This window comes from Artemia sp. Qi Xiang Cuo, chromosome 10 (genome assembly GCF_049724085.1).
Source record: "Artemia sp. Qi Xiang Cuo chromosome 10, ASM4972408v1, whole genome shotgun sequence".
Lineage (NCBI taxonomy): Eukaryota > Metazoa > Arthropoda > Branchiopoda > Anostraca > Artemiidae > Artemia > Artemia sp. Qi Xiang Cuo.
Genome location: NC_142803.1, coordinates 7,895,441 through 7,908,195, shown reverse-complemented (window position 1 = coordinate 7,908,195; position 12,755 = coordinate 7,895,441). Strand labels below are relative to the sequence as shown.

Here is a 12,755-nt window from a genome sequence, read left to right as displayed (position 1 = left end):
GAAAATTAACATATGATTCCTGCAACATCCATAGGGAAATTAAAATGGGACTTTAAAGGCAGCCATAGGAAAATAGCACGGGATTTTAAAGACAGTCATGGGAAAATTAACATTGGATTTCTGTGACATCCATAGGAAAATTAACATGAGATTTTAAAACAAAGCCCTGTTTCCAGCTTGAAGACTTCCCATGACAATCTCAGGTGCCCCATTATTCCCCTTATTGTTTTTCTATTTTCCCATAAACTTGTCTAGACGAATTTTCTGGTACATGTCCAGGACACACCCCGTTTTAAACGGTCAGGTCTAATATGGTTGACACAATTTTATGTAACCTTGCGTCAGGAATCCATGGGGTATCCAGCTTGTAACTTAAAGACAGCACACACCTTAAGTGAGGCCACTTAATAAGAGCGCAGCCATCACTTTCACATATTAATTTTTTGGCGTTTTATTTTTTTCTCGAAACATTCAACGCTCTTTTCCTTTCTTTTAACTTAGTGGCGGCACAAACTTTATGTAAGGTCAGCGCATCTTACACATTGACGGCGCTTATCGTACCTAATAACATCGCGCACATCACTGTCTCATATTACCTTTTTGAGATTTGATTTTTCGCCCAAAATATTCAAAGTATTTCTTTTTTTTCATTCTTTAGTTCTTTATCCTCGCTGGGACTTGAAAGGTCAACTTTCTTCCAATGGGGCAGCACTCCAACTGTCAGGACTAGCCAGCTATTCCCAGTATTTTTCCTACTCATTACATTCTAAAATTAACCTATTGCGTGTGAGAGAAATTCCCATGTTTCGCTTTCTAGAATGAGATTTTTTGTGCACCTGTGTAATTGGTACGTATAATTGGCTAGCAGTCGGGAAACATCTATTTTCAGAAATTACACCTCTTCATGAAGCAGTGCTTTTTAGGGAGTGATCCCAAATAATATTGTCGATTGTTATTAATGCATTTATAGCAATAAAAGGAAAATGTAAGGTTAAATTATGTAAACACCATGATGGTCTTTAGCAACATATGTAAAAGATTAAGGTTATTGTAAATAAAAGTTTTATTAATTCAAGCAATTTTACAAACAATATTAAAACATAGAAAAAAGCCTTAAAAAACGAAAAACATAAAAATAAAAGGTGGAAAATGTATTTTCGCAATATAGGCAAAAGAACCATGTATTACAAAAATTCGGGGATCTTAGCATGCAATACCAGGGGATATGGCTGATACTAGATGCAAATTTAAGCCCTATTAAGAATTGTTTAACGAAAATGCATCATTTCTTTGAATTTCACACTATCGTGACAATACGCCCCACCCTCCCCCAGTAATCATTTCAAGAGAGCGGAGTTGATATCAGAGCTAAATTTAAGCTATATTAAGAGCTTCTTAACGAAACTGCATCGTTTCTTTGACTGGGATGTTAGATTTCAGCCCCCCTCTCTCAAAAAAATTGTTTTAACAATTCCCACCTTACCTTTAAGCTCTAGAGTGTCGAAGACCATGGCAATGTATTCCACCTTGGCAAAATATGCATGGCATATTTTGCCAAGGTGGAATATATGCATGGCATATATTGGCAAAATATATGCATGGCATATAAACTACTAATGGTTCTTTTGCATATATTACGATAATGCTTTTTCCATATTATATTTTTATGTTTGTTGTGTTTTTTAAGTCTTTTTTCTGTGTTTTAAAATTGTTTGTAAAATTGTTTGAATTTATTAAAAAAAAATTTACAATAGCTTTAATCCTTGAAATATGTTGTTTAGGACGATCATGGTGTTTACATAATTTAACCATGCATTTTTCCTTTATCGCAATAAACACATTAATAGCAGTCAACAATATCATTTGGGATCACTCCCTAAAAAGCACTACTTAATGAAAAGGTGTAATTTCTGGAAATAGATGTTTCCCGACTGCTTGCCAATTACACAGGTCCACAAAACGTCTCATTCTAGAAAGTAAAACTTGAGTATTTCTCTCACACGCAATAGGTTAATTTTAGAATGTGATGAGTAGAATAAAATACTGGGAATAACTGGCCAGTCCTGGTGGTTGGAGTACACCCCCATTGGAATAAAATTGACCTTTCAAGTCCCAGTGAGGACAAAGAACTAAAGAATGAAAAAAAAGAAATGCTTTGAACATTTCGGGCGAAAAATAAGATCTCAAAGAAGATATTATGTGACAGTGATGAGCGCGCTGTTATTAGTAAGATGTGCGCCGTCATTGTGTAAGATTTGCTGACCTTACATAAAGTGTGTGCCACCATTAAGTTGAGAGAAAGGAAAAAAGCGTTGAACGTTTCGGGCAAAAAATGAAACGCCAAAAAATTACTATGTGACAGTGATGGTTGCGATATCATTACATGACCTCACATGAGGTTTGTGCTTTCGGTAAGTTACAAGCGGGGATTCCTCATGGTTTCCTGACGCAAGGTTACATAAAATTGTGTCATCCATATTAGACCTGACCGTTTAAAACGGGGTGTGTCCTGGGCGTACTGCAGGACACTCGTCTAGACAAGTATATGGGAAAATAGAAAAACAATAGGGAAAATAATGGAACACCTGGGAGTGTCATGGGAAATCTGCTAGCTGGAAACAGGGCTCCGTTTAAAATATCACGTTAATTTTCCTATGGGTGTCTTTAAAATCCCATATTAATTTTCGTATTGCTGCCTTTAAAATTCCATGTTGATTTCCTTATGGACCTTATGATGAAATCCTATGGAAAAAGGAAGGTCATTTTATAGAAATCCCATGTTAATATCCAAGGGAGGCACTTGAAATCCCCTATTAATCTGCTATTGGGCTCATAGAAGTAATTAATAGCACCCTACTACTCTCATTTCCTATATTAACCGCAACGATGTTGTTCTCGTACACAACATTAATCACTTTATTGTATTTATTTGGTATCAAACAGTTCGTGGTAACAAACTGTAATTTAGCAGCAACTCGGTTCAGTAGTTACCGAAACTTTAAATAACAGAATTTTGATATTAAAAGATACATCAAAAGAATTGTTTTTGTTTTAAGCTGATTCCAAATGCATAAAATTATTTGAGTTTAATTACCCCTAAAAAAAAGCCAGTAGCCTGAGAAAATTTGCCTGATTTTAAAAAAGGGTGGAACATGCCCTTAAAGTCAAGGAGTTGAAAAATATACAATCACACTCAGTATAATTAGGGCTCTCTGATATTATCAGAGAACCCTACTGTAGACATTTCAAGCTTCCACCTGAAAAAATACAGAATTTCGTTTTCTTTTTGGCTAGAACCAAGATCACAGATTAGTGTTTATTTGTTTGTTTGTTGTTTGTTTAGTTGTTTTTTTTTTGCTCTTCCAAGTGTTGATTTTTTCATGCCAACAGTCCTAGAACAACAGGAAAAGGCCCATGTGAATGAAAATTAGAAGTTCTAGCATTCTTTTTAAGGGACCAAAAAGATTGAAGGTGAGCTAAACCCCCTCCCAAGCCCTTTTCCCCGAAGTCGTCTGATCAAAATTTTGAAATAGCCATTTTGTTCAGTATAGTTGAAGGGTCTAATAAATATGCTTCTGGGGATGATATGACCCCCACAGCCCCCGTAGAAAGGGCTGTAAGTTATGAAATTCGTCATTGTTTATGTATATTAGCCTTTATGTTATTGGGAAATATACAGACATTTTCACGGGAGGATTTTCTACGGGGGGGGGGGGGGGTCTACGGGAAGAATTTATTGTTGGGGGGGGGCAAAGTTTATGGGGGTGGTCTTTCCAGGGATAAAATTAAAGGGGGAAATTTCCTACAATTCATATACGAAATTCGTTTTATTTATCTGAATTTCTCTTTGGTGACTTAGTTTTACATGTGGAGATGTTCTTGGGGAATATTCCGGGGGAAATTTTAGCGTGGTTGGAATTCTCTTGGGGATTTTGCATTGGAGGGAGAGATTAGGGGTTACTCCACGGCAGAAATTATATTACCAGGAAAAATTGTCCAAGTGACAAACTTTACATCGGGGGGGGGGGGGAATTGTGGGGAAAATGTTCCACATAGGGGAAATTTCTGGCAGGACTTACAAAATCCATCAGAAATAAAATAAACAACCAGTCTTTTTCAAATGTAAGTGTGCTAAGGAGAATTTTTCAGGCGAAATCGTCCGCAAGAACTTTTCTGGGGGGAATACAGAGCAAGGATAGAATTATACGGGTGTAAGTTCTTGGGGGGGGCAAGTATTTTACGCAGAAGGAATTTGCTGTACAGGAATGTTGTTGGGGAGGCATAAATTTTCCATGAAATGCAATTTTCCGGATTTCCCAGCATTAATTGAAAAACAACCAGAAATTAAATAAAAAAAACTGAAAACTGAAAGTAAGGAGCAATATCATAACTTAAAAAGGTCAAAAATCATTACGTATATGAAAGGGAATGTCCTCGCTTCAACACCCTGCTCTTCACAATAAAGTTTGACCTTTTGTCCTAATTCTTAAGAAAAACTCCTGAAACACAAGGACTTTTTGGTTAGAATCAGAAGCTTTTTTAAAAGTACTTAAAACTATAGCGTAAACAGCCGGGTGTTGGGGAGGGGGAAGCCCCTTTCATATACGGAATAATTTCTATTCGTTTTAAGGTTTGACGTTGCTCCTTACTTTCAGTGGAAAAAACTGATTTTTTATTTAATACAATACAAGGATAGGACCTTTGCTAATGCTCTTTAATCGGCTGAATCAAATACTTCTTCAAAATCTATGAAGCTAAGTAATATAGGGGTTAAGGACTCAGGTAGTTCTCCAATACTAACCTAAGAGTCAGAATCTGACATCCTTAAGGGTGAAAAGTATCATCACACTAACTTATTCACTTTCTTCAGAAGCCAGGCTAATGCCTGTATAATTACCAAATGTATTCTTACCTCTATATTCTTATCACCTTTCTTAGGGCTTGAGGGGCTTGATTAAAGTTGTCAATAAAATCTCTAAGTGTCTTCCCCTTTTTCAAATATCATATTTATAGTCTCCAGTAATATAACTCTAACTTCACAACCGCCATATTAAAAGTAATAATAATTATTTACCACACTATCAGCACCTTAGGCCTTATTATTTTTCAATCCTTATAGTACATACTCTAATTCTTCCTTGAAAAATAAATCTTCATTCACTTGAAAGTGTCAAAAGCATTTTCATTCTTTTCTATATCCTTTCTTGTAACTTTATAACGGTTTAGCACATTTTCAAAATGTTCTTCTCATCTCTCTTTAACTCTTTCCTTATGATTAATTATTGCCTCGTTCTCAACTTTAACTGGGACAAGTCCAGATTGACTATTCCCCCTCAATTTTTTAACATGCCAATACAATATTTTATAATTATGCCGTATGTATGCATATTCTAAATCTTCAGCAATTTTACCTTTGGCTTCCACTTCACACCTCCTTCCAACCAAGGTTCTCTGTCCCCTATCTGATAAACCATAATTAAACATAGGGGATGCTAATGTCCCCTTTTCTTTTGATTTTTTCCACCGGAGGAAAATACAGAATGAATATTCGATGAGAGAAAACTGAAGATTAACTTGAAAGCTAGCATTACATGCAAATACTTTTTATTATTTCTTAGCGTAAAATTAAAACTAATGCTTTTAGCTACTTTACGCTGTAAAACAACAAGTTCGGGCGGACATAAGTGAAAATTTTGTCGAGTGACAATTCTGGTTTAACCAATCCCTTGAAGATAGAATAGAATACAATTTTATTTTAAAAATTTGTTTCACAGCATGTTTGCCGAAATTGTGATATAGCAATAAATTTGACTGCTCAGCTTTTGGAGATTTACTATCACTGCCGCATTTGTCTTTAGAGATTTCGTCTTTGCAAACCCGCGAAATACGCAGGGTAGCCTATTAAAATTTATTCCCTCTCGTTTATTTAAATTTCAGCCACCCGCCCCAACCTCAAGTGACACCAATTCAGGCAAAAACAAAAAAAGGTGTATTTGCCATTTTCAGTAATGCACCAGTAAGCATTTAAACGTTACAAATGGGAGGTTGAAGAGACAACAGTCCCCGTCCCATTTATAGCACTTTTTCGCTCGTTTGAAACTTCGAAATTGTTCTTAATATTGTACTTGAAGAAAAATTTTCAGTACCTGACATATTAAATACTTTTTAACTATGAAACTATGAAACTCTGAAAATCTGAATATATTCAACTTGAAGAAAAATTTGTCAGTACCTGACATATTAAATACTTTTTAAGTATGAAACAAATGAAATTCTGAAAATCCAAGTTGATATTGTTGTTTAAAAAAATTATCCGATTTTTGTGATTAAATGTGAAATTAAACGTGATTTATGCTATTAAACATGCGAAAATTAATTGTGATTGTGAAGGAATTATCGCAGATACTGGAAGCTTCTATCCCTCTAAACTCTACGTGTCAATACAAACCTGTCAATTTTCAGTTTTTGCTTGACAGTATGTTATTTTTAGCCTTTTCCTAACCATTTTTTCCTTTTTTTTGCAGTAGTATCTAAGAAAACCAATTAAATAGACCGAAAAAAGGCTTGGCTATAGAAGAAAATAAAAAGGGAGAAGAAAAAAAAGAAAAATTTAAATTTAGTCATTTGGAAATCGAGTTTAGTCATTTCGAAAAATATATCAAAATTATGGAGATATATTTACCATTTAGCAAAGAGCAAAATCTTTAACGCTTCTTATTCAGGCCAGTCCCTGTTGTATTTATTCTCCAATGACCAAACCTCAAAAAATTAAAAGAGTGGTATCTCTGAGCAAGGAAAATTTACAACTCAGAGGACACTATAAGTTGTCCGAGCATTACAAAATTTTTCCTCTCTTATATAGATGGTTTTTCAAGTTTAGAAGATGATGTTCTCCCTCCTCCCCATACCTGGCAATAATTTAGTCCTCTAAATACTTTATTTTACAGGAACCTATCCAAATTTTTAAAATATAAAGGGTGATTTTTAAACTCATTTGTTCCAAAAGATCACATACACATTAAGAAGCAAAACAACAATAGCACTAGAACTTCAATTCATTCTACAAATTGTGCACTCTCTGACACAGTGATACTCATAAAACAACAAGAATTATTTGTTATAATTACTCAAAATACAGAAAACTCATTCAGTAATTTTCGTCAATTTTTTTTCTAAGAAACTGAACACGTATCCATATGAATCTTTTGACATCTTTATTTATACTCAGAATATGCTGTTAAACAATATTACATTTTTTATGAAAAACATAAAAATTCGATTTTTATTTTTAAGCGTCAATTTAAACAAAAATAAGTGGTTTTTTAGCATATTTTACAGCAGTACCACGGCTGTGGCAATTTGAAAGAATTTGTATAACAGTTTATGTAAAACTCAGATTTACCTTCTTCGCCCTAAAAAAACAAAGAAAAAAAAATACCCTTTATCGATGGATCCAACTTATTTCCTGTTGTATTATCTAATTCTCAAAACATTTAGAAATTTTAATTCTTCCTGAATGTGTTGAATCTTCTATTGTTACTCTCGGAAATAGCTGAGAAACGGGATTTGTGCCACGAATTGTGCCAGATTTCTGGCATAAAAATAGCTTCCTTTTACAAACAATTTGTTGTTAAAAATAGTCAAAAAACCCAAACACATTTTACGATATTTTCCTCTCCTGAAAAATTTACATTTTGTAATTTTCAAATTTTGAAAACTTTATGGTTTGTAACATAACGAATATAATATTTTACATAAGTTTCTGTAACATGAGCTACCACTGTCGAGTAGTAAATGCGTTCCTATATCACTTGCGTGAAGCTTTGACTGAGGTCTTCTTATTTCAATCCGTTTTCAGGGAGAAATTTTTACAGAGCCCCTCTGTAGAACTTAGATCAAATAAACATTGTGGATTCCAAAGAACATTGTAATTCGCAATTGAGATAGTTTATTTGGCTATGGTATGGTTTTTTCACTTGAAAACTCTAGAACTTCTTTTAAAAAGTCCTGAATGGTTCCGAAATGATTGTTCCAACAGAAATACGGAGGTTATTTTAATTTTCCTGAAATTATTTCTAAATCAACGTAAATGAAGCTCGCAATTGTTCCGTTTAGAATTTGTTTTATGATTTTCTTGAAAAAATAATTAAAGGGGAATAGTTAAATAATTAAAGGGGAAAGACGATGTTTCTATGATTCAATGATGAAAAATTTATTTTTCAAAATCTAGGAGGGGGAAAATTTTGTTCTTTTTTTACAATGAAAGTACCAAAGACGGTATTTCATCATGTCTTTAAGCTAATTGTCTGGCATCTGTGACGTCTTTTCGTAAGCAAATCCCGGAATTCCTTATTTCTGGAGAGGCAAATAACTCCGCCTTTGAAAGTTGATTGGTTTTAACACCAACTGTGGGAAGTTTTCATCCAGTAAAAAGAAAGAAAATGTGTTGAGCCATGAGAATTTTTATATGCAACCCCCTTGTTTCTCTATGGTGGCAGTCCTGATAATATTGAGGTACGCACAAACGAGAAGTCATAATAAATATATTATATATATAAATATATATTATTAAATATACAAATATATTACCCCAAAGTTACTGGAATCCTTTGCCTAATATGCATATATGTTCTTATAACTATGTTTAAACTTATGTATTAGCTTTAAACTCCCAAAACACTTAATACATTATCCTATAGGAAATATACCCCGGGGAGCAAAAGCCACCTCGAGGCGTATACTGTCTAAGAATTCATAGCTACACAGAAACGCAACTTTGCTAAATGTATAATAAAACAAAAAACTAATTGTAAACACACAGTTTCTTTAACGAATTAATTAGTGTAATTAAAATAAGTAATGTCTCAAATACGTGAAATTAGTTAATTAATTAAACGGACTCAAAGATAAATTACCAACTGGAAATATCTTTTGTCACTTTCAGTTATTCTCCTGGGTAGATACTAATATCTTAGCATTTGTATCAAAACAACAAACAAATTAGCCACGACCAAGTGTCCGGTCTGTACGCAAGAAAGGGATGTAGATTTCGGGGAGGCAGGGGTAAATCCATAAATGCACCTAATCTAGATATAATATATATTTCAATTATAAAAATAATGGGAAAAATTGTAAGTCCTTAGATGCCTTAAGGATAGATTTGAGCCCCTGTCATTACGCATGGGCCTGCCAAAAAAATTAATTAAAAGAGAAAATATTCTTATTAATTGTCTTTTATTTTCATCTATCAGCCCTAATGTAAACTAGATCACTTTTTCTTTTCTTGCCACATAATTTTTCAGAAAGAGAGCATCAAATGATATTAGGGATTTCACAGAGCGTAATAATCAATCAATGAGGTTCTTCGAAATATAGTAGTATATTTCAGCAAAACACAGCGAAATATATCTTATTTGCAACCTTCCAGGCTTCCGAAATATTTTTACTTGTACAAATATTATAAAAACTCTTATACTCATTTTACTTATACTTACTTATACTATAAGAAATACTTAAATGAAATATTTAAGCTCAACGTTTTGCCCATGAATTTAAAAAAAAAAAAAATTTCCATAACTACTCCAGTGCTGCCACTGAGAGATTAAAACAGCTACAAGATTCACTTGCGAAGACCTTAGTGCGCGAAAACAGTCTTCATATATATTAAGGTATGTAATTGATAACACCGGTAACTATGAATCACGATCAAGTGATTTTATACAACGGATAGCTGAGACGTCTCCGAAGATGCAACAACCTAACTTAAAGCAGTCAGTGTGTTTCCGATAATCACCAAAGAGTATGAGTTTCATTTCCTTTTTATGCCTAAAGGCAACCGAGTTTTTCTCATTATAAATATTACATACAGCGAGGTTTCCCCAAAAGTGATGAGTTTTATATTCATCCTTTTACATTCCACATACAACCTGTTTTGTCTCATGGCTACACTTTGAAACCTCCTGGATAAGCTTTTCTTTTTTCTGAGGGGTCGGGGGTATAAGGAAACTTCAAATTTTATTCGGGGGAATGGGATAAGATATTCTTTCTCCAGTCCTCACAAAGCGTTTTTTTATTTATGCCGGTCATTAGATATAATCATAATTATTGATAAAACAGTATATTAGGCTGTACTGAGCATATGTTTAATATGAGTATGTTTCCTATGATCTCAAGCTCAGGATAGAATAAAAAAAAAAAAAACTTGGGTAAAATTCCATGTGACCCCCGTACCCATACCTCGAAATTAGGGGTTAATTTTACTTGGAAAAGGATTCATTGGTTCCTTCAGGTAAACTTAACAGCAAAAAATGATTAGCCTAGCTTCAATAAGAAAAAGGAGTAAGTTGTGTAAGGCTCTTAAGACTGTTAATAGCGGACAGTTTCAGATGTGACTTTGACGTTCCTTTTCTTGATTTTCAAAGATGATTCGAAATTGTCGGCGAAATCAGATTCATATTTGTCATCCTTCGTTTGACGGCGTGCTGGCCTAACTATGTCAGTGTTTTCAGACATCCTTGCAAAGTCTTCTTCGAGATTCTGAAAAAAATAATAGCCAATTATCTACTTACATCTATCATTTTTAATTCACAACATCATTCAACACCAACATCCTTCAAAATTATTAAAAAAATCAAAAGCCTCAACAAATTTTATCAATAATTATGATTATTATTGATAGTAATAATAATAATTATTATTATTAAGAATATTTATATTATTATTTAACTAGCAAAAAGGCATATCTAATGACCGGCATAAATAAAAAAACACTTTGTGAGGACTGGAGAAAAAATATCTTATCCCATTCCCCCGAATAAAATTTGAAGTTTCCTTATACCCCCGACCCCTCAGAAAAAAGAAAAGCTTATCCAGGAGGTTTCAAAGTGTAGCCATGAGACAAAACAGGTTGTATGTGGAATGTAAAAGGATGAATATAAAACTCATCACTTTTGGGGAAACCTCGCTGTATGTAATATTTATAATGAGAAATACTCGGTTGCCTTTAGGCATAAAAAGGAAATGAAATCCGCTGGATATTTCTTTTGTTTTTTAGTCTTACAAAAGGTAAATACTAAAACCACAAGAGCCATGGTTATAGTCAATATAGTAGTATAGGTCTCGTAAAGAATAATAGTTTCCAATATATTGTTTTTCTGTTCTACATATTATATGTCTCACGTTATATATAACATATGTTTGCCTTACAAATATATTATACATAACACAGCATAGACTACAAGGCTAGCCTGTTCCTGAATATCATAGGCAGCGCAATCGCGCTGCCTAAGTAAAGAACGATGCGGGCACAATTTATTTTTTTTTTTTTTTTTTTTCTTTACCAGGGCACTTCGTATTGAAGGATTTGCCGTACAAACTTCAAAAAGGGCTCATTCTATTGGAAATTGGAGTGGCTAGTGCCCTTTTTAATAGTCGAAAGCAAATAGAGGGCCACTAGCCCCCCCCCCCGACCATCATTCCCCCAAACACATCCAATAAAAAGCCATTTTGTGAAGCGTAGTTGATTTCTAGATAGAATTATGCTTTTGAGGAAGACTCTCCCCCACAACCCTTAGTGCAAGGGTTTTAAGTTATGCCCTGGGGGCATATAAGAACAATGTTGGCACAATATATTATTTTTTTTTCCTTTAGAGTAGGGCACTTCATATCGAAGAAGTTATCGTAGAAACTTCAAAAGGGCTCATTCAATTGGAAATTGGGGTGGCTTGTGCCCTTTTTAATAGTCGAAAGTAATTGGAAGGTGACTAAAACCCCTTCCACGCCCACCATTTCCCGAAACATATCCAATCAAAATTTTGAGATAGCTATTTTCTTCAGCGTAGTTGATTTCTAGATAGAATTATGTTTTTGAGTAGGACTCTCCCCCACAACCCTCAGTGCAAGGGTTTTAAGTTATGCCCTGGGGGCATATAAGAACAATGTTGGCACAATATATTATTTTTTTTTCCTTTAGAGCAGGTCACTTCATATCAAAGAAGTTATCGTAGAAACTTCAAAAGGGCTCATTCAATTGGAAATTGGGGTGGCTTGTGCCCTTTTTAATAGTCGAAAGTGATTGGAAGGCGACTAAAACCCCTTCCACGCCCACCATTTTCCGCAACACTTCCAATCAAAATTTTGAGATAGCCATTTTGTTCAGCGTACTTGCTTTCCAGATAGACTTATGTTTTAGAGGAGGACACTCCCCCACAGCCCTCAGGGCAAGGGTTGTAAGTTATACCCTGGGGGCATATAAGGTTTTTATAGAAGGTGTTGTCGTAGAAACTCAAAAAAGGCTCATTCGATTGGAAATTCAAAGGGTTAGTGCCCTTTTTAACAGTCGAAAGTGACTGGAGGGCAACTAACCCCCCTCTCAAGCCCACCTTTTCAGCAAACACATCCAATTAAAATCTTGAGATGTCCATTTTATTCAACGTAGGTTTAAGTTCTGTAAATTAGGTCTTTGTGGATGAAAACACCCCACAGCTCTCAGGGCAGGGGTTTAAAATTTTGTCTTGGGGGCATATAAGATTTTTAAAGAAAATGTTGTCGTAGAAACTTCGAAAAGGGCTCATTAGATTAGAAATTGAAATGACTAGTGCCCTTTTTAATAGTCGAAAGTGATTGGAAGGCAACTAACACCCCTTCCACGCCCATGATTCCCCAAAACAAAATTTTTAGATAGCCATTTTGTTCCACGCAGTTCAAAGTTCAGGAAATTATGCCTTTGATCAGGACAGTCGACCACAGTCTTAGCG

The 12,755-nt window shown here is 34.5% G+C and overlaps 1 protein-coding gene across 1 annotated transcript in view; it reads right to left on the bottom strand.

Moving 5' to 3' along the window:
* Positions 1-6,978: 6,978 nt before the first annotated feature.
* The window catches only part of LOC148947432 (uncharacterized), a 105,546-nt gene continuing 99,769 nt past the window's right edge, over positions 6,979-12,755 (bottom strand). Inside the window, exon 8 of the mRNA XM_089095884.1 lies at positions 6,979-10,536. Coding sequence (XP_088952010.1) covers positions 10,366-10,536 — 171 coding nt within the window. The 3' untranslated portion in view covers positions 6,979-10,365. The remainder of the gene's footprint in view (positions 10,537-12,755) is intronic.